General features: G+C 40.9%; 2 protein-coding genes across 12 annotated transcripts in view; one reads left to right on the top strand and one right to left on the bottom strand.

Annotated features, from left to right (window-relative positions):
- The window catches only part of CEP164 (centrosomal protein 164), a 61,447-nt gene extending 60,189 nt beyond the window's left edge, over window positions 1-1,258 (top strand). For all 10 annotated transcript variants that reach the window (XM_087868408.1, XM_087868410.1, XM_045797863.2 and 7 more), the window contains one exon: window positions 59-1,258. In XM_087868408.1, coding sequence (XP_087724534.1) covers window positions 59-155 — 97 coding nt within the window. In that variant the 3' untranslated portion in view covers window positions 156-1,258. The remainder of the gene's footprint in view (window positions 1-58) is intronic.
- The window catches only part of LOC148108810 (uncharacterized), a 29,657-nt gene that overhangs the window by 2,665 nt on the left and 4,706 nt on the right, over window positions 1-22,286 (bottom strand). The gene's annotated exons all lie outside the window — the stretch shown is intronic.

Genomic DNA, 22,286 nt, shown 5'->3' with positions numbered 1-22,286 from the left:
CTTCCCTGGACCTACGTAGCTGACTGGCCCACAGAGTTTTCCTTTACCTCGCGGCCAGACATCTCTTGTCATCAGTGCCCAAGCCGGCAGCGACCTCAGGCCTGCTGCAGCTGGGCATCGATGAGAACAACAGACTGAGGGTGTTCCGCTACTGAGGCCCCGAGCCTGGCCTGCACCCAGCCCAAGTGCCTGAGGAGCTGCCTGCGCTCTAGTCCTTCTGGGAGAGCATTCTCCTGCCCTATTTGCTGCCTGCCCCTCTCAGAGGAACCCCGGGGGCCGGGGCTGGAAAGGATGGTACGACTGGAAACCGTAAGCTGCCCGGCTGAGACCACGTATCTCAGGCTGAAGAGTGTGGAATTCTGTGAGCTCCCGCCTGGACAAGGCAACACCGACGTGGGAGCGTCCGAGCCCGCGCCCCTGCGGGACGAGGAGGAGATACTAGGATTTGCCTTCCGAGGCCAAGGGGCCTGCAGGGCACACTGCGCTCGGGACTCCTGGGTTACGTGTGTATGGTCCTAATTTTCCAGAACGAAGCCCCCCAGCATGTCTGTACCCTGGCACCAGGCTCTAATACCTCAGCCTCAGAGAGACAGACCCTTTTTCTTTGGAAGTCTCCTCCCAGACGTTCTGCTGCCTCTCCTCCCTCTGCTGGCTCTGTGCTTTCCTCAGGGCGCTCCCCTCCGGCTCCCCCCAATCCCCCCAGTTTGAGTCTCAGGTCGCAAGCACACAACTTTGAAGAAGCCAACAAGCCATAGGAAAAGTCTGGGATGGCTTTGGGTCTGCACCTGGGTTTTCTCTTTCTGGACCACCATGGGGAGAGTTGTGGGTTCTCGTTTCCACCTGCCTGGCAGCCCTCCTCCCAGCTCCCTGCAGTCCCCCTTCCCAGCAGAGGGCTCCTGGGGGCTGCTGCGATGTCGTCGGACACCTGTCCCATCGTTTAAATAAAACGTTCCCGTGGTTGTCTTGAAAGGTGTGGGGCTGCCCTTGCCTCTCCACTGCACAGACACCAAGCCTCTGCCAGCCAGCCTACCACTCATTTGTCAGGGACTAAGAAACTTTTTACTCCACCCCCACACACAATTTTTAAGCATCAGTCTACCATAGAGACAGTCCATTTGGTTATTTGGTTTATCCCATGTGCTTTGGGGCTAGCGCGCGTGTTCCAGCCAACTCTGGTGACAAGCCTGTCAGATGTCAGCCTGGAGATGTGTTTGTTTCCTATAGCAATTAAATCCCTGCAGGTCCATTTGCCACAAGGCGATCGTGTGAATGTGTCTCCTTCTCTTTGAAGGCCTTTGCCTCCTTCCTCTTAAGAGTAAAGAAAGGGAAAATGAACATTCACAGACCACCTCCTAGGTGTCTAATCTACTCCTGACAACAAGCCTGTATCTAGGTGTATGGATGAAAACCCAGAGGCTCGGAGACCCGGAAGGGCCTGAGGTCCTGAAGGAAGTAGCCCAGTTACCACCCAGCGCAGAGCCCCCAGCCCCATCTGTGCCCCCAGAGCCCCCTTCCCCTGCTGCGTGGAAGGCTCGGGAAGTGCTCCATCTCTTCCTCCCCCCACCCCCACTCTGCCACCTATCAGCTGAAGACTCATTGTGCCATCTCCCAGGGGCCATTTGGCATTGTTTTCTGCATGCACACAAATGAAAGTTAAGCCCCCCGAAGTGCTAAGCTGGCAAAGTTAGGCGGGTTTTGTTTTCTGCTCCAGTGCTGTGAGCAGCCAACATGGTTTTGGGTTTGTAGCAACAAAATTGCTGGTGAACAAAAGGAGAAGACCATGTTTCATGGGTTTGCATAAGAAAACCGACTTAAAACGTACAAATTAGCCCAGCCGCCTCCGTCCCAGGGTCCTAGCTGCTCTGATGGAGGGAGGGAGGAAAGATGCTAATATTTGTCAAATACCTTCCGTGTTTAGGTGCTTTTCAAATATCTCATTTAACCCTCTTACCCTGTGAAGCTGGTATTATCTTAGAGATGGGGAGCTTCAGGCTCAGAGAGGTTAAATGGCTGCAGCTAAGCTTCACCCAGGATTCGAACCTAGATCTACACGTCTCTAAAAGCTGAGTTGTGTTGAGCCCGCTCCCCTAGGTCAGCACCTTCTATCCTCCTGACAACAGTCCTGGCCCACTTGGTCTGAAGACCTGGGTCCCAGGGAGGGAATGGCTTCTAGCCATTCCTCCCCCCACCCCCACCCCGGGCCAAGCTTTACAAGGGGACTTTTTCCAAAGACTCCAAAACTGTCCCATCTCTCCCCTTAGAGACTGTGAAAATCTAGCTGGGGAATCTAGAATCCTAGACCTTTGTAGCTGAATGGAACCTTGCAGTTCGGCCCATTCATGTTTATAGGGTCAGAAACAGCCGAGAGAGATTAGGCAAGTTACCCAAAGTTACGCTCAGGGTGTGGCAGAAGTGCGACCAAAACTGAGGAGTCCTGACTCCCAGCCTGGGGCTTCAGGAAAGAGTGTTTTTGAAAAGATACTTATTTTGAACAGGCTACATGTTCACAGGGTTCAGTATTCAAATGACACAAAAGTCAGTCCATCATGGGCCAGTCTTCTCCTTGAAGGTTCCTTCTGGAGATTTTATGCAAATACAAGAAAAGAAAGGGCAGTGTTTTGATCTTCTTCCCTTTTACTGGTGGGGTAAGGGCTATTCCTAACCTAGGATCATACAATCTCCCAAAGCTCTTTTGTGAGATGTTCATTGACTATATTCTTAAGGCAACAAGCAGTGTGGGGAATGGCGGTCCCTGGGCCATGCAAACTTCCACACAAAGTGGCAGCCTGGGGAGGGGGAAATAACCCTGACCTTAGGATACTTGGGTGTACCTGTGGCTGGAACACTACAAGCTCTGTGACCTGAACAAGTCCCTTCCAGGCCTGTGTCTCCCCTGGTTAAAACTCAAATCCTAAACCCACATTCTATGGATGAAGCAGGGTGGCCTTGGGTGGGGAGCTGCTCTTATCCAGAGGGAGGCTGGAAAGCCTCCAGTGGCCTAAGATAGGCTTTGGTGGGGAGGGTGACTGGTGGGGGTTTCTAATACCACCACCTGCTTTTTTTTTTTTTTGGCGGAGGGAGGTAGAGAAGTGATGATTAAAAAATGGAGCGCCTAGCATCACCAGTGTCATGAAGACTGGGAAAAGCCCTTTGTTCCTCCTTTCGTCTTGCATATCCTGCCTCCCCCACTGATTCTGCCTTCTGGAGCAGATATATTCCACGGTGGGCCCAGCGAAGGGCGGTGGAACATGTGGCATGGCAGTTTGCCATGATGGAGGAGAGCGGGAGGTGCCTGCTCTTGGGAGGTAGGAAGCAGAGGGACAGTGATGTGTTGCACTCTCACGATTAAAAGCAGAGGGGGCATGAGTCAAACAAGAGTTGCCACTTTATCCTCTCTGTGCCTCAGTTTTCCTATCTCTAAAATGGGATGACCTATCCCATAAAGTGGTTGTGAGGATTAAAGAAGTTAATCCATATCAAGTCCTCAGAACGGTGCTCAACTATAGTAGGGCAGTGACCTCACCAAGATAACAACATAGGTCATTCCTGACTTGACGCCTCTTCGTAAGAACAGCTAGCAACTATTCGCGGACAAGACACCACTGAGAGAATCCTAGAACACAATGCTGAGGCTGAAGCACCGCCTGCAGCACAGAGACCAAGACAGACTGCATTGGAAGGGTAAGAGAAGTGGTGACCTGCCAGCTTGACTGCCCCTCCCCCAGGCCAGTGTAGCACCACACTGAGAGGTCCCCCTGAGCCTACAGTTCCTCCAAGGGAGAAGAGTGCGGGTTAGACATCCAGTTCCCCCAGCATTGTGGGTCACTTTGTGGGAGCCCCTACTGTGGTTTTGCCCCATGGGGCTTGCAGGGGAATCTGTGACGTAAATGGGGAAGGACTTCTAACAACCAGCACTTAGATCTTGGCCAACCAAGTTCATACTTGCAGGGCCCAAGTAGTAATCCCAACCAGTGGCTTTACTCAACTGCAAAACCAAGTCAGTGGTACAGTCTGACCGGGAAACCAGGTGGGGTGTGCTTCTGCTTGATTCAAGTCCTCCTCCTCAAAGAAGAGTTTTAGGCTCTGTAGCCTGGTCTGCCCATGCCCAGGCAGCAGAGCTGGTGATAGCCCCACCAGCTGTGGAGTGTGGCTCCCAGCCCCTCCTGATCAGAAAGCCTGGTTTGGGAAAACTTGAGAGTTGCCTGAAGGGGGCTCTCCAAGTTTCACTGGAGCTGGAGAACTGAATCCTGGCCACACTTGCTATGGAGCACGGTCCTTGGCCCCATCTGATAGGAAGGGCTGGTAAGAATACCTGGAATCTTCTGCATAACCCAGCAATACTTGAACCGAGAGGCAAGTGTGCAGAACTGGCCACCCCTAGAGCAAAGCTGGTGGCCCTGTTTGATCAGGGAAGTTGGGGCATGGGTCAACTTGAGTCAAGACCACAGAGAGCCTAAACGGCCTTGGGGCTGCTTCTCCTACTGCACCTCGGCTGGGAAACTAAATTCATAGTCCCACTTACAGCTGAGTACAGCCTTCGGCCCACCTGACTCAGGAGCCTTACCAGAGCACAGAGGAAGCTGCACGGCCCACCCAGCAGCCGTGTTTATAGTGGCACTTGAGCAGAGAGCATAGCCTGTGGCTTCCCCTGTCAGCAGAGCAAAATTGGTGGCCTCATCTGACCAGGATATTCAATGCACACTCTTGCCTGGTTTGGTTCCCAAGACTGTGAACCATGCAGACCCTGGGTTCTGTCCTGCTGACTGGCCAGAGCAGGGAAGCAAATTCATAGTCTCACCTGCTGCAAAGTATAGTACCCAGTCCTAGTAAGCCTGACAGGAGAATTTAGGCAACCATGGAGCCATCCTGTAGCCTCACTTGGGCAGGGAAGCAAGCCAGCCGTCCTATCCAGCTGTTTTCAGCCAGTGGTGTACCCAACACCCTTGATCTCAGAGCTTAAACAGTTGCCTTGTCCAAAAATAGACCTATAGCAGGCTTCACTACCCAAGTCATGACCAGCAGACTTGTCCAGAAGCCCAAACTGAGCTGACCTGTGAAATACTGACACTGCCAAAGCAAACCTGCAAAGTCTGGAAGAAAAGACCACTTACGTAAACGCAGATACCAACATAAAGAGTCAGGAATCATGAAAAATCAGACAAGTGTGATACAACCAAAGGAAACAAATAAAGCTTAATAACTGACTAACGAGACGCAGATCTAGGAACTGTGGAAGATTCAGAAGAGCCCTCTTAAAGTAGTTCAATGATCTATAAGCACACCCAGATAACTAAATAAAATTAGGAAAACAGTACATGAACAAAACGAGATATTCAACAAAGAAACAGAAACCATCAAAAAACCCAAACAGAAATCCTAGGGCTGAAAAAAATACAGTAACCACACTGAAGAATTCAGTCAAAGCTTCAAAAGTAGAACCAGCCAGGCGGAAGGAGGACCGGTGACCTGGAAGGTAGGACACTGAAATTACCCAGAGGAGCAAAAAGGAAAAAAGAATGAAAAAGACTGAAGAAAGACAGCGGGGCGTATAGAATAAATGAAAGGAAACAATATTCACATTATGGGAATTCCAGAAGAAGAGAAAGGGACAGAAACTATATTTAAAGTAATAATAGCTGAAAAGTTCCTAAACTTGGGGAAAGAAACAGACGTCTAGATCCAAGAGGACCAAAGGACCCCAAATAGGAACTCAAATAGGACTACACTGAGACACATTAAATTACTAAAAGCTGAACACAGAATTTTACTTAATTTTTAAAAAAGATTTATTTGAGAGAGAGCACGTGTGCATGTGCTCCTGTGGGGGGAGGGGCAGAAGGTGGGGGAGAGAATCCCAGCAGACTCCCTGCCAAGTGTAGAGCCTGACCTGAGATCATGACCTGAGCCAAAACCAAGAGTCAGCCAGTCGACCAACTGAGCCACCCAGGCGCACCTAAACACAATTTTAAAAGCAGCAAGAGAAAAGTATACACAAGTGACCCTCCATAAGACTTTCTGGCAGACTACTCAACAGAAAATTTTCAGGCCAGAAGAGAATAGGAGGGCATATTAAAAACATTGAAAGGAAAGAACTGTCAACCAAAAATACTATACCCAGTGAAGCTGTTCTTCGCAAATGAAGTAGGGATAAAGACTTTCCCAAACAAAAGTTGAGGGAATTCATCACCAGTAGATGTGCCTTCCAAGAAATTACAGAGGGAGTTCTTTGTGGAAATAAAAGGACACTAATTAACATCATAAAAACAAGGCATTGTAAAATTCAGTGATAATGGTAACTATATAGTCAAAGTTAGATTCTGTAAGATGGTAAAGGTGGTGAATAACTCACAACTAGGGTTTAAAAGTTCTGGGACAGCGATGTTGGAAGACCCCGAACTCACCTGCTCCATGGACGCACCAAATCTACACCTATTTAGAGAGGAATTCCTTTCAAAGAAGAACTGAGGGCTGACGGAACAGCTTCTGCACAACAAAAAATAGACCACATAGAGAATGGCCGGAGAGAAGGAGACACAGTTACAAAGGGAGCCCCCACACCTATGTTATGAACTGCAGTGGGGAGAGATAGGATGAGGGACCTGGAGCAGATTCGTCTGCCCTGGGGCACAGAAAAAAAAAAAGCCACAGTTAAAAGGGCAACTAGAATAAAAGAACTACCCCTAAGACCTTGCCGAATGGCTGGGGAGCTGTTGGAGCTCTCTTGGTGGGGAGGGGTTTATGAACATCACTGTCTGCGTTCCCCCTCAGTCTTAATAGCACTGACAGGAGTAAGGTCTGGACACCCTAGCTGGCCTACCACCTCAGCAAGCACCAGGGCCCTAGCCCACACTAGCCCCAGCCATCCCACCAAGGTGGCCCCAGTGCAGCCCACACAGGACACCTCTGATCAGTACTCACTACAGCTCTACTCCTTGCATCAAGGTTATATAGGCACAAAGCACCCCCGAAGACTCCAGGCTTATGCCATTTTGGCTCCAATTGCCCTGTCAGATTACCCCGTGTGCTGAGCACCTTGGGACATCCTACCCTGCACCCACTTTAGCTTCAGCTGGCCTCCCAGGGTCCCCTCTATGCAGAGAACCCCAGGACCTCCTTGGCCTGTACCTCCTTCAACTACAGTTGTTCTGTCAGGGCTGTTGCACAGACAGCCCTGGGACGGGCCCAGCCTATGCCCACTTCAGCTCTGACCATCCCACTAGTGCAGTCCCAGCACAAGTGCCCAGGATCCCCAACCTATGCCAGCCACAGTTCCAGCCAGCCAGCCGGCCAGAGTCACCAGGCACACAGTCTACACAGGGATGATCATACAACAAGACCATTCCTTCAAGTTTAGAAGTGGCTATTCCACCTAATTCAGAAAGAGGAACAGAAAAAGCAAAATGAGGAAACAGGAATATGCTCCACATGAAAGAATAAGACAAAACCTTAGGAAAAACACCCTAAATGAAACAGAGATAAACAATATGCTTGATAAAGAGTTTAAAGTAATGATCATAAAGATGAGTCTCAGACTGAGGAGTAGGATAACTCAGAACTCGAACAAGATAGACAATAAAGAACCAATCAGAGTTGAAGAACACAATCAGAGAACTAAAAAGTGCACAGAGGGAATCAGTGCTATATTAGTGGAGGCACAGGAATGGATCAATGATCTGGAAAACAGGATAATGGAAAGCACCCAAGCTGAAGAGCACAAAGGAAAAAAAATTAATGAGGATAGGTTAAGGGATGTCTCAGACAAAATCAAGCAAACATTTGAATTATCAGGGCCCCAGAAAAAGAGAAAGAGAAAGGGGCAGAAAACTTATTGAAGACATAATAGCTGAAATTTTTCCTAACCTGGAGAAGGAAAGAGACATCCAGCTTCAGGAAGAACATAGTTACAGACAAGATAATCCCAAGAAGGTCCACACCATGACATATTATTATTAAAATGTAAAAGTCTAAAGAAGAAGAATTTTAAAAGCACGAGAGAAGCAAAAATGTACACAAAGGGAAACCCCATAAGGCTATCAGCTGATTTTACAGCAGAAAGTTTGCAGGCCAGAAGAGAGTGGTATGATATTTTCAAAAGTTCTGAATGGAAAAAACCTATAACCAAGAATACTCTACTTAGCCAGGTTATCATTCAGAAATTAAGGAGAGTGAGTTTCACAGGCAAAAGTTAAAGGAGTTCATCATCACTAAACTAGCCTTACAATAAAGAGACTTCTTTAAGTGGAAAAGAAAAGGCCATAGTTAGAAGAGAATTATGAATAAAAAGATGTAAAATATGACAATAAATGCATAAAATGTGGAGGGGGTGAATAAAGTTTTTTAAGAATGTGTTCTAACTTAAGTGACCAACTTACTACAGACTGCTGTGTACTTAGAATGTTATATATGCATGTCATGGTAACCACAAACCAAAAACTACAACAGTTAAACAAAAAAGAAAAAGGAATCCAAGCATAACCCCAAAGAAAATAATCGCAAAGAAAGAGAGCCAGAGAAAAAGAAAAGAACAGAGAAAAACTACAAAAACAACAAGAAGCAATTAACAAGATGAGAATCAGTACACACCCATCACTAATTACTTTAAATGTGAATGATCTACATGTTCCAGTCAGAAGGCAGAGGGTGGCAGAATGGGTTAAAAAAACAAGTCCTATGTATATGCTGCCTACCAAGCATTTCAGACCTAAAGACACATACAGACTGAAAGCAAAAGTACGGAAAAAGATATTCCATGCAAGTGGAAAGGAGAAAAAAAAAAAAAAGCTGGGTAGCATTTTCATATTAGACAAAATAGTCTTCTAAACAAGGACTATAACAGACATAGAAGGGCACTGCATAAAGATAAAGGGTCAATCCAACAAGATATAAAAACTGTAAACATCTATGTACCCCAAACTGGAGTACCTAAATACATAACGCGAATATTCACAGACAAAAAGGGAGAAATTGACACTAATACAATAGTAGGTTTTTTTTTTAAAGATTTTATTTATTTATTCGACAGAGTTAGAGACAGCCAGTGAGAGAGGGAACACAAGCAGGTGGAGTGGGAGAGGAAGAAGCAGGCTCATAGCGGAGGAGCCTGATGTGGGGCTCGATCCCATAACGCCGGGATCACGCCCTGAGCCAAAGGCAGATGCTTAACCGCTGTGCCACCCAGGTGCCCCAATAGTAGGAAATTTTAACACCCCACTTACATCAATGGCTAGATCATCCATGCAGAAAACCAATAAAGAAACAGTGTCTTTGAATGACACAATAGACCAGGTGGATTTAACAGATACATGCAGAACATTCCATCTGAAACAGCAAAATATACATTCAAGTGCATAGAGAACATTTTCTAGGATAGATTACATGTTAGGCCACAAAATAAGTCTCCATAAATTTAAGAAGATTGAAATCATATCATGCATCTTTTCTGACCACGAGTGTATGAAACTAGAAATCAATCATAAGAAAACAATTGGAAAAAACCCCACAAACACATGAGGCTAAACAATATGCTACTAAATAACCAATGTATCAACAAATCAAAAAGGAAATTGAAAAAAATACATGGAGGGTATTAAATGAGAAAAATATGCAACCAAGAATACTTTATCCAGCTAGACTGTCATTGAAAATAGAAAGAGAGATTAAAAACTTCCAGAACAAGCAGAAACTAAAAAATTTGCAATCAATGAACCAGCCCTACAAAAAATATTGAAAGGGGTCCTCTAAGCAAAGGGAAAGCCCAAAAGTAACATAGACCAGAAAGGAACAGAGACAATATACAGTAACAGTCACCTTACAGGCACTACAATGGCACTAAATTCGTATCTTTCAATAGCTAACCTGAATGTAAATGGGCTAAATGCCCCAATCAAAAGACACAGGATATAAGATTGCATAAAAAAGCAAGACCCATCAATATGCTGTCTGCAAGAGACTTATTTTAGACCCAAAGACACCTCCAGATTTAGAGTGCGGGGGTGGAAAACCACTTATCATGCTAATGGACATCAAAAGAAAGCTGGGGTGTCAATCCTTATATCAGAAAAATTAGATTTTAAACCAAAGACTGTAGTAAAAGATGAGGAAGGACACTATATCATACTTAAAGGGTCTATCCAACAAGAAGACCTAACAATTATAAATATTTATGCCCCTAACATGGGAGCAGCCAATTATATAAGCCAACTATTAACAAAATCAAAGAAACACATTGACAATACAATAATAGTAGGGGACTTTAACACTCCCCTCACTGAAATGGACAGATTATCTAAGCAAAAGATCAACAAGGAAAAAAGGGCTTTAAATGACACACTGGACCAGATGGACTTCACAGATATATTCAGAACATTCCATTCCAAAGCTACAGAATACACATTCTTCTCTAGTGCACATTCTCCAGAGTAGATCACATCCTGGGTCACAAATTAGGTCTCAACCAGTACCAAAAGATTGAGATCATTCCCTGCATATTTTCAGACCACAGTGTTTTGAAACTGGAACTCAATCACAAGAGGAAAGTTGGAAAGAATTCAAATACATGAAGGCTAAAGATCATCCTACTAAAGAATGAATGGGTCAACCAGGAAATTAAAGAAGAATCAGAAAAAAATTCATGGAAACAAATGAAAATGAAAACACAACTGTTCAAAATCTTTGGGATGCAGCAAAGGTGGTCCTAAGAGGGAAGTATATAGCAATATAAGCCTTTCTCAAGAAACAAGAAAGGTCTCAAATATACAGGCTAACCCTACACCTAAAGGAGCTGGAGAAAGAACAGCAAATAAAGCCTAAACCCAGCAGAAGAGAAATAATAAAGATCAGAGCAGAAATCAGTGAAATAGAAACCAAAACAACAGTAGAAGAGATCAACAAAATTAGGAGCTTGTTCTTTGAAAGAATTAATAAGACTGATAAACCCCCAGCAAGACTTATCAAAAAGAAAAGAGAAAGGGCCAAAATAAACAAAATCATGAAAGAGGAAAGATCACAACCAACGCTGAAGAAAAACAAACAATTTTAAGAACATATCATGAGCAACTATATGCCAACAAATTAGACAATCTGGAAGAAATGGATGCATTCCTAGGGATGTATAAACTACCAAAACTGAACCAGGAAGAAATAGAAAACCTAAACAGACCCATAACCAGCAAAGAAATTGAAGCAGTCATCAAAAATCTCCCAACAAACAAGAGCTCAGGACCAGATGGCTTCCCAGGGGAATTCTACCAAACATTTACAGAAGAATTAATACCTATTCTTCTGAAACTGTTCCAAAAAATAGAAATGGAAGGAAAACTTCCAAACTCATTTTATGAGACCAGCATTACTTTGATCACAAAACCAAAGACCCCACCAAAAAGAATTACAGACCAATATCCTCGATGAACATGGATTCAAAAATTCTCACCAAAACACTAGCCAATAGGATCCCACAGTACATTAAAAGGATTATTCACCATGACCAAGCAGGATTTATTTCTGGGTTGCAAGATTGGTTCAACATCCACAAATCAATGTGATACACTACATTAATAAAAGAAAGGACAAGAACCATATGATAGTCTCGATAGATGCAGAAAAAGCATTTGACAAAGTACAGCGTCTATTCTTGATTAAAACTCTTCACAGTGTAGGGATAGAAGGTACATACCTCAATATCATAAAAGCCATCTATGAAAAACCCACAGTGAATATCGTTCTCAATGGGGAGAAACAGATCTTTTCCCCTAAGGTCAGGAACATGTCAGGGTATCCATTATCACCACTGCTAGTCAACACAGTACCAAAAGTCTTAGCTTCAGCAATCAGACATAAATAAAAAAGAAATAAAGGGCATCCAAATCAGCAAAGAAGTCAAACTCTCACTCTTGGCAGATGATAGGATACTTTTTGTGGAAAACCCAAAAAACTCCCCCCAAAACTGCTAGAACTCATACAGGATTCAGTAAAGTGGCAAGATATAAAATCAATGCACAGTAATCAGTTGCAACGAGACAGAAGAAAAAGAAATTAAGAAGCTGATCCCATTTACAATTGCACCAAAAACCATAAGATACCTAGGAATAAATCTAACCAGAGAAGCAAAGGATCTGTACTCAGCAAACTATAGAATACTCATGAAAGAAATTGAGGAAGACACAAAGGAATGGAAAAACTTTCCATGTTCATGGATTGGAATAACAAATATTGTGAAAATGTCCATGCTACCTAGAGCAATCTACACATTCAATGCAATCCTTATCAAAATACCATCACCTTTTTTTCACAGAAATGGGAACAAATAATCCTAAAATTTGTGTGGAACTAGAAAAGACCCCGAATAGCCAGAGGAATGTTGAAAAAGAAAACCAAAGCTGGTGGCATCACAATGCCGGACTTCAAGCTCTATTACAAAGCTGTAATCATCAAGACAGTATGGTACTGGCACAAAAACAGACACATAGATCAATGGAACAGAATAGAGAACTCAGAAATGGACCCTCAGCTCTATGGTCAACTAATCTTTGACAAAACAGGAAAGAATATCCAATGGAAAAAAAGACAGTCTCTTCAACAAATGGTGTTGGGAAAGTTGGACAGCCACATGCAGAAGAATGAAACTGGACCATTTCCTTATGCCATACACAAAAATAGACTCAAAATGGATGAAAGACCTAAATGTGAGACAAGAATCCATCAAAATCCTTGGGGAGAACATAGGCAGCAATCTCTTTGACCTTGGCCACAGCAAAGTCGTCCTAGACACATCGCCAAAGGCAAGGGAAGCAAGGAAAAATAAACTACTGGGACTTCATCAAGATAAAAGCTTTTGCACAGCAAAGGAAACAGTTGCCAAAACCTAAAGACAACTGACAGAATGGGAGAAGATATTTGCAAATGACATATCAAATAAAGGGCTAGTATCCAAGATCTATGAAGAACTTATTAAACTCAACACCCAAAGAACAAATAATCCAATCAAGAAATGGGCAGAAGACATGAACAGACATTTCTGCAAAGAAGCTATCCAAATGGCCAACAGACACATGAAAAAGTGCTTAACATCACTCAGCATCAGGGAAATACAAATCAAAACCGCAATGAGATACCACCTCACACCAGTCAGACTGGATAAAATTAACAAGTCAGGAAATGACAGATGTTGACAAGGATGTGGAGAAAGGGGAACCCTCCTACACTGTTGGTGGGAATGCAAGCTGGTGCAGCCACTCTGGAAAACAGTAAGAACAGGAGGTTCTTCAAAAAGTTAAAAATAGAGCTACCCTATGATCCAGCAATTGCACTACTCGGTATTTACCCCAAAGATAAAAATGTAGTGGTCTGAAGGGGCACCTGCACCCCAATGTTCATAGCAGCAATGTCCACAATAGCCAAACTATGGAAAGAGCCCAGATGTCCATCAACAGATGAATGGATACAGAAGTTGTGGCATATATACACAATGGGATATTATGCAGCCATCAAAAAATGAAATCTTGCCATTTGCAATGATGTGGATGGAACTAGAGGGTATTATGCTAAGCGAAATAAGTCAATCAGAGAAAGACAATGATCATATGATCTCACTGATATGCAGAATTTGAGAAACAAGGCAGAGGATCATAGGGGAAGAGAGGAAAAAATGAAACAAAAAGAAACCAGAGAGGGAGACAAACCATAAGAGACTCCTAATCTCAGAAACAAACTGAGGGTTCCTGAAGTGGAGGGGGATGGGAGGGATGGGGTGGCTGGGTGATGAACATTGGGGAGGGTATGTGTTGTGGTGAGTGCTATGTATTGTATAAGACTGATGAATCACAGACCTGTACCCTGAAACAAATAATACATTATATGTTAATAAAAAAATAAAAATAAAAAAATAAATCAGCAAAGAAAAAAATACATGGAGACAAATGAAAATGGAAACATAATGGTCCAAAATCTTTGGGACACAGAGAAATTAGTAGTTCTAAGGAAATTTGTAGGAATACGGGCCTACCTCCAAAAAAAAACAAACAAACAAACAAACAAAACCCAAAACAACAAAAAAAAACCCACAAAAAAGCCCCAAAAAACAAACAAACAACAACAAAAAAGAAAAATCTCAAATAATCTAACCCTACACATAAAGGATCTAGAAAAAGAACAATCAAAGCCCAATATTAGAAGGAAGGAAATAAAGATCAGAGCAGAAATAAATACAATTGTCTAAAAAAACAAAGAAAAGATAAATGAAACCAAGAGTTGGTTCTTTGACAAGATAACCAAAATTGATGAACCTTTAGATAGACTCATCAAGAAAAAAAGAGAGTACCGTGGTAAAATCAGAGATGAAAGAAAAGTAACAACTGACACCACAGAAACACAATGGATTGTAAGAAACAACTACAGGAAATAATATGCCAACAAATTGGACAACCTAGAAGAAATGGATAAATTCCTGGAAACATATAACTTCTCAAAACTGAATCAGGAAGGAATAAAAAAACAGAATGGACCAATTATTAGTAACGAAATTGAATTGGTAATAAAAAAACTCCCAACAAATAAAAGTGTGGGAACAGGTGGATACACAGGTGAATTCTATCAAACATTTAAAGAAGAGTTAATACCTATTCTTCTCAAACTACTCCAAAAAATAGAAGAGGAAGGAAAGCTTCTGAATACATCCTACAAAGCTAGCATTACTCTGATACCAAAACCAGATAAAGAAAGAAAAGAAAGGAAGAAGGAAAACCACAGGCCAACATTCCTGATAAACACAGATGCAAAAATCCTCAACAAAATGTTAGCAAACCACATCCTCAATACTTTTAAAAGGATCATTCACCATCATCAAGTAAGATTTATTGTGGGGAATGTAAGGATAGTTCAGTATTTGCAAATCTGTCAACATGATACACCACATTAACAAAATGAAGGTGAAAATCATGTGATCATCTCAATAGATGCATAAAAATGCATTTGGCAAAATTCAACATCTTTCATGAACCAAAACTCTCAACAAAATGGGCTTAGAGGGAACAAACCTCAACATAATAAAAGCCATATATGAAAACCCACAGCTAACGTCATACTCAGTGGGGAAAAACTGAGAGCTATCCCTTCAAGATCAGGAACAAGACAAGGATGTCTACTCTAGCTACTTTTATTCAATATAGTACTAGAAGTCCTAGCCACAGCAATCAGACAAGAAAAAGAAATAGAAGGCATCTAAAGTGGTAAGGAAGAAGTTTAACTTTCACTATTTGCACAGGAAATAATACTATACATAGAAAACCCTAAAACTCCACCATAAAACTATTAAAAGTAATAAAACACAGTAACACACAGAAATGGATTGTATTTCTTTTTTTTTTCTTTTTAAAGATTTTATTTATTTATTTGACAGAGAGAGACAGCCAGCGAGAGAGGGAACACAAGCAGGGGGAGTGGGAGAGGAAGAAGCAGGCTCATAGCAGAAGAGCCTGATGCGGAGCTCGATCCCAGAACACCGGGATCACGCCCTGAGCCGAAGGCAGACGCCCAACGACTGTGCCACCCAGGCGCCCCTGGATTGTATTTCTATACACTAATAATGAAGTAGCAAAAAGAGAGATTAAGAAAAGCAATTCCGCTTACAATTGCACCAAAGAGAATAAAATACTTAGGAATAAACTTAACCAAGGAAGGGAAAGACCTATATTCTGAGAAGTATAAAACATTCACAGAAGAAATTGAAGATGACACAAATGGAGAGATATTCCACACTCATGAATTGGAAGAATATTGTTAAAATGTCCACACTACCCAAAGCCATCTATAGATTCAATGCAATCCCTATCAAAATACCAACAGCATTTTTCACAGTACTAGAACAAATAATACTAAAATATGTATGGGTCCACAAAAGACCCCAAATAGCCAAAACAATCTTGAGAAAAAAGAAGCAGCTGGGGGTATCACAATCCCAGATTTCAAACTATATTATAAAGCTGTAGAAATCAAAACAGTATGGTACAGGCACAAAATAGGGGGCGTTTGGGTGGCTCAGTCAGTTAAGTGGCTGCTTTCAGCTTGGGTCATGATCTTGCAGTCCTGGAATCGAGCCCCATGTACTGCTCCTCGTTCAGTGGGGAGTCTGCTTCTCCCTCTCCCTCTGATCCTCCTCCCTGCTTGCTCTCTGCCTCAAATAAATAATTAAAAATTAAAAAAAAAAATAGACACAGATCAACGGAACAGAATAGAGCCCAGAAATAAACCCACAATTATATGATCAATTAATCTACAACAAAGGAGGTAAGAATATACAATGAAAAAAAGACAGTCTTTTCAATAAATGGTGCTGGGGAAACTGCAAAAGAATGCTACTGAATGCTACATGCAAAAGAGTGCTACTGGACCACTTTCTTACACCATACGCAAAAATAAACTCAAATGGATTAAAGACCTAACTGTGAGACAGGAAATCATAAAACTGCTAGAAGAAAACATAGGCAGTAATTTCTTCGACATTGGCCTTAGCAACATTTCTGTAGATATGTCTCCTCAGGCAGGGGAAACAAAAGCAAAAAGAAACAATTGGAACTACACCAAAATAAAACACTTTTGCACAGCATAGGAAACCATCAACAAAATGAAAAGACAACCTACTAAATGGGGGAAGGTATTTTGCAAATGATATATCCAATAAGGGGTCAATGTCAAAAATATATTAAAAAATGATACAATTCAACTCCCCTCCCCCAATAATTTGATTCAAAAGTGGGCAGACGACCTGAGTAGACACTTTCCCAAAGAAGACATACAAATGGCCAACACATGAAAAAAATGTTCAACATCCCTAATCATGAGGAAAATGCAAATCAAAACCACAATTCGATATTATCTTACACCTGTCAGAATGGCTTAAATCAAGAAGATAAATAAGTGTTGGGAAGGATGTGGAAAAAGGAAACCCTTGTACTGTTGGTAGGAAGGTAAATTGGTGCAGCCACTGTGGAAAACAGTATGGAGGTGCCTCAAGAAATTAAAAATAGAAATGTCATGTGATCTAGTACTCCCACTACTATTTACTCAAAGAAAACACAAACACTAAACCAAAAAGATACGTGCACCCCTCTGTTTATTATAGCATTATTTACAATAGCCGAGATATGGGAGCAATCCAAGTGTCCATCAATAGAGGCATGGATAAAGAACGTGTGGTCTTATATGCAATGAAATATTACTCGGCCATAAAAAAGAATGAAATCTAGCCATTTGTGATGTGGGTAGACCTAGAGAGTATTATGTTAAGTGGAATAAAATCAGAGAAAGACAAATACCATACGATTTCATTTGTGAAATCTAATCAACAAAACAAATGAATAAACAAACAAAAAGCAGAAATAGACCCATAAATATAGAGAACACACTGATGGTTGCCAGAGTGGAGGGTGGTGGTGGGGGGTGGGCAAAATGGATGAAGGGGAGTGCGAGATACAGACTTCCATTTCTGGAATAAGTCACAAGGATAAAATGTATATCCTAGGGAATATGGTTAGTGGTATTGGGGTAGTGTGGTATGGTGATAGCAGCTACCCTGGTGGTGAGCACACGTAACATACAGACTTGTTGAATCACTATGTTCTACACCTGAAACTAACGTAATATTGTGTGTCAACTATACTTCAAAAAATAAAAGTTTAAGAAACAAATGTACTAAAAATAGCAATAACTTATAATAATCTGTTATTAGTTATGCAATGTAAAGAATATATAAATTTTAACACCAATACCCTAAAATGTGAGGAGAAGAAGAGGTAAAAGTGTATAGCTTAGAAAGTCTATTGAAGTTGTCATTAGTTTAGGATGTTATAATTCTAAGATATTTTATGTAAGCCTTATGGTATCCACAAGGGGAAACCTATAATTATACAAAGGAACATGACGAAGAAGTCAAAGCATATTGATTCAAGACATAAAACATCAAAACAAACTAATGCAGGATAAAAGAAACAAGAAACAATGACAAAATGGCAATAGTAAGTCCTTTCAGTTAATGATCACTTTAAATGAAAACAGATAAAGTTCTGCAGAATGGCTGACTAGATAAAGAGGCAAACAAAATAGCAAGGTCCAATAATATGCTGCCTACAAGAAACTCACTTTGGCTTTAAAGACACATAGACTGAGAGTGAAGGGATGGAAAAAGATGTCAAGCAAATTGTAACCGCCCAAAAGGCAAGGGTAGCTATATGTATATCGGATGAAATAGACTTTAAAAATGGTTGAAGGTGACAAAATCATTATAAAATGAAGGAGTCAATATATCAAGAAAATATAATAAATGTGCCCAACACCGAAGTATCTCAATACATAAAGCAAAAACTAAGAGCCATAAGGAGAAATAAAAAGCAACACAATAATAAATGGGGGCCTTAATGCCTCACTCTCAACAATGGATAAATCACCCAGACAGAGAATCAATAGACACAGCAGACTGAACAACACTATATACCAAATGGATCTAGCAGATGTACATTTAACATTCTATCCAACAGAATACACATTCTTCTCCAGTGCACAGGGAACATTTTCCAGGACAGATGATAGGTTAGGCTGCAAAACGAGTCTTAGCAAATTCAAGGAGACTGAAATCATACCAAGTATCTTCTCTTACCACGGTGGCATGAAACTAGAAATCAGTAACAAGAGGAAAAGTGGAAAATTCATGAATACGTGGAAATTAAACAACACTCTCCTGAACAATCAATGGTCAAAGAAGAAATTAAATGGGAAATAAAAAAGTATCTTAAGACAATAATGTAAATAACATACCAAAACTTATAGGATGCAGCAAAAGCAGTTTTATGAGAGAAGTTCATAGCAATAAGTTCCTACATTAAGAAGCAAGAAAGCTCCTACATTAACAACCTAGATCTATGCCTTAGATGTTTAGATCTAAGGAACTAAACAAAGAACAAATTGAGCCCAAAGTTAGCAAAAAGAAGGTAATATATAAAGATTAGAATAGAAATAAATGAGACAGAAACAGAAAAACAATAGAAATTATCCAAACTAAGAGTTGGTTCTTTGAGAAGATCAACAAAATTGACAATCCTTTAGCTAGACTACCTAAGGAGAGGAGAGAAACCTAATTAACAAAACTGTAAATGAAACAGGACACACCACAACTGACACCACAGAAATATAAGGATCATAAGAGGCAACTATGAACAACTATATACCAACAATCTGGACAACCAAGAAGAAATGGAAAAATTCTAGAAATGTACAAACTGCCAAGACTGAATCAGGAAGAAATAAAAGTCTGCACAGCTAATCACTAGTAAGGAGATTAAATCAGTAATAGAAAAAAAAAATTCCCAATGATGAAAAGCCAATGTTGGATGGCTTCCCTGGTGAATTTTATTAAACATTTAAAGAATTAATGCCAGGGGGTGCCTGGGTAGCTCAGTCAGATAAGTGGCTACCTTTCCCTTAGGTTGTGATCCTGGCGTCCTGGGAATGAGCCCTACATCAGTCTCCACATTCAAGGGGGAGTCTGCTTCTCCCTCTCTCTCTACCCCTCCCCCCACTCGTGCACACGTGCACACTCTCTCTCGAATAAATAAATAAAATCTTAAAAAAATAAAGAAGTAATGCCAACCCTTCTCAAGCTCTTTCAAAAAATTGAAAAGTTGGGAATACTTCCAAACTCAGTTTGTGAGGCCAGTATTACCCTGATACCAAAGCCAGAAAAAGATACTATCAGAAAAGAAAACTATAGGTCAATATCCTTGCTGAATATAGATGTAAAAATTCGCAATAAAATACTAGCAAACACAATTCACAGCACACTAAAAGGATCACTCACCCAAGTGCGATTTATGCCTGGGATGCAAGGATGGTTCAACATATGCAAATCTATGTGATACATCACATTAATAAAGAAAAAAAAGTCAGGCAATCATATTAGATGCAGAAAAAACATTTGACAAAATTTAACATCCATTCATGATAACTTAGGTAGAGAAGGAGTGTACCTAAGTACACTAACGGCTGTATATAAGCCCATAGCTAATATTATACTCAGTGGTGAAAGGTTCAAAGCTCTTCCTCTAAGATCAGGAATAAGACAAGAGTGCCCACTCCCACCATTCCTATTCAATATAGTACTGGAAGTCCTTGTCAGAGCCATCAGGCATGAAAAAGAAAAGACACCAGCATTGTTAAGGAAGAGGTAAAACTGTCTCTATTTGCAGATGACATGATTTTATATAGAGAAAATCCTAAAGACCCCACCAAAAAAATTGTAAGATCTGACCAATAAATTCAGTAAAGTTGCAGGATACAAAATTAACATAGAAAAATCAGTAGCATGTCTATACACTACCAACAAATTCTGTGAAAAAGAAATAAAGAAAACGACCCGTTTACAATAGCATTGAAACAATAAAATACTTAGCAATAAACTTAACCAAGGAGGTGAAAAATCTTTACTCTGAATACTATAAGACATTGATGAAAGAAATTGAAGATGATGCAAATAAATGGAAAGGTATTCCATGTTTATGGACTGGAAGAATTAATGTCAAAATGCCAATACTACCCAAAGCCATCTATATATTCATTGTAATACCTATCAAGATTTGAATAACATTTTTTTACAGAAGTAGAAAAAAAGCAATCTTAAAATTTGTATAGAACCACAAAACCCTCGAATAGCCAAAGCAATCCTGATAAAGAACAAAGCAGGAGGCTTTGGGTAGTATTCATACTCCTCGATTTCAAGCTACACTATAAAGCCATAGCAATCAAATCATCAAGTGAGATTTATTGTGGGGGAGTGCAAGGACAGTTCAATATTTGCAAGTCTGCCAATGTGATGCACCACATTGACAAAATGAAGGGTAAAAGTCACATGATCATCTCAACAGATGCATAAAAAACATTTGGCAAAATTCACATCCTTTTATGACCAAATCTCTCAACAAAGTAGGTTTAGAGGGAACATACCTCAACATAATAAAAGCCATATATGAAAACCCACAGCTAACTTCATACTCAATGGGGAAAAACTGTGAGCTTTCTCTTTATGATCAGGAACAAGACGAAGATATCTACTTTAGCCATTTTTATTGAACATAGTACTGGAAGTCCTAGCCACAGGAATCAGACAAAAAAATCAAAGGCATCCAAATTGGTAAGAAAGAAGAAAAACTTTCACTAGTTGCAGATGACATGATACTATCCATAGAAAACCCTAAAACTCCACCAAGCAACTATTAGAACTGATAAATGAATTCAGTAAGGTTGAAGACTACAAGATCAATACACAGAATTCCACTGCATTTCTAGACACTGATAATGAAGTAGCAGAAAGAGAAATTAAGAAAACAATCCTATTTATAACTGCACCAATAATAATAAAATACACAGGAATAAACTTAACCAAGGAGGGGAAACAGGTGTATCTGAAAACTATAAAACCTTGATGAAGGAACACAAACAACACAAACAAATGGAAAGATAGTCTATGCTCCTAGATTGGAAGAATATTGTTAAAATGTCCATACCACCCAGAGCAATCTACAGATTTAATGCAATCTCTATCAAAATACCAACAGCATTTCCCACAGAACTAGAATAAATAATCTTAAAATTTTTTTATGGAACCACAGAAGAGACCAAATAGCCAAAGCAATCTTGGAAAAAGAACAAAACTGGAGGTATCATGATCCCGGATGTCAAGATATACTCCCACCAGATGTCAAGATACACTACAAAGCTGTAGTAATCAAAACTGTATGGTACTGGCACAACAACAGACACACAGATTAATGGAACAGAATAGAGAGCCCAGAAATAAACCCAGATCATATAGTTAATTAATCTTTGACAAGGAGGCAGGAATACACGAAGGGAAAAAGTCTCTTCAACAAATGGTGTTGGGAAATCTGGACAGCTACACGCAGAGAATGAAACTGGATCACTTTCTCACACCATACACAAAATATACTCAAGATGGATTAAAGACCTAAATGTGAGACCCGAAACCATAAAAATCCTAGAAGAGAGAACACAGGCAGTAATTTCTTTGACATCGGCCATAGCAACATTTTTGTAGATAGCTCTTCTGAGGCAAGGGAAACAAAAGCAAAAATAAATGGGGCTACATCAAAATAGAATACTTCTGCACAGCAAAGGAAACAATCAACAAAACTAAAAGACGGCCAGCTGAATGGGAGAAGACAGTTGTAAATGACATATCTGATAAAGGGTTGGTATCCAAGATATATAAAGAGCTTATACAAGTAAAC

The sequence above is a fragment of the Ursus americanus genome, chromosome 16 (assembly GCF_024610735.1).
Source record: "Ursus americanus isolate L20-20 chromosome 16, mUrsAme1.1.p, whole genome shotgun sequence".
Classification (NCBI taxonomy): Eukaryota; Metazoa; Chordata; class Mammalia; order Carnivora; family Ursidae; genus Ursus; species Ursus americanus.
The sequence above is the reverse complement of the archived record's forward strand: the minus strand, read 5'-3'. Positions and strand labels throughout refer to the sequence as shown.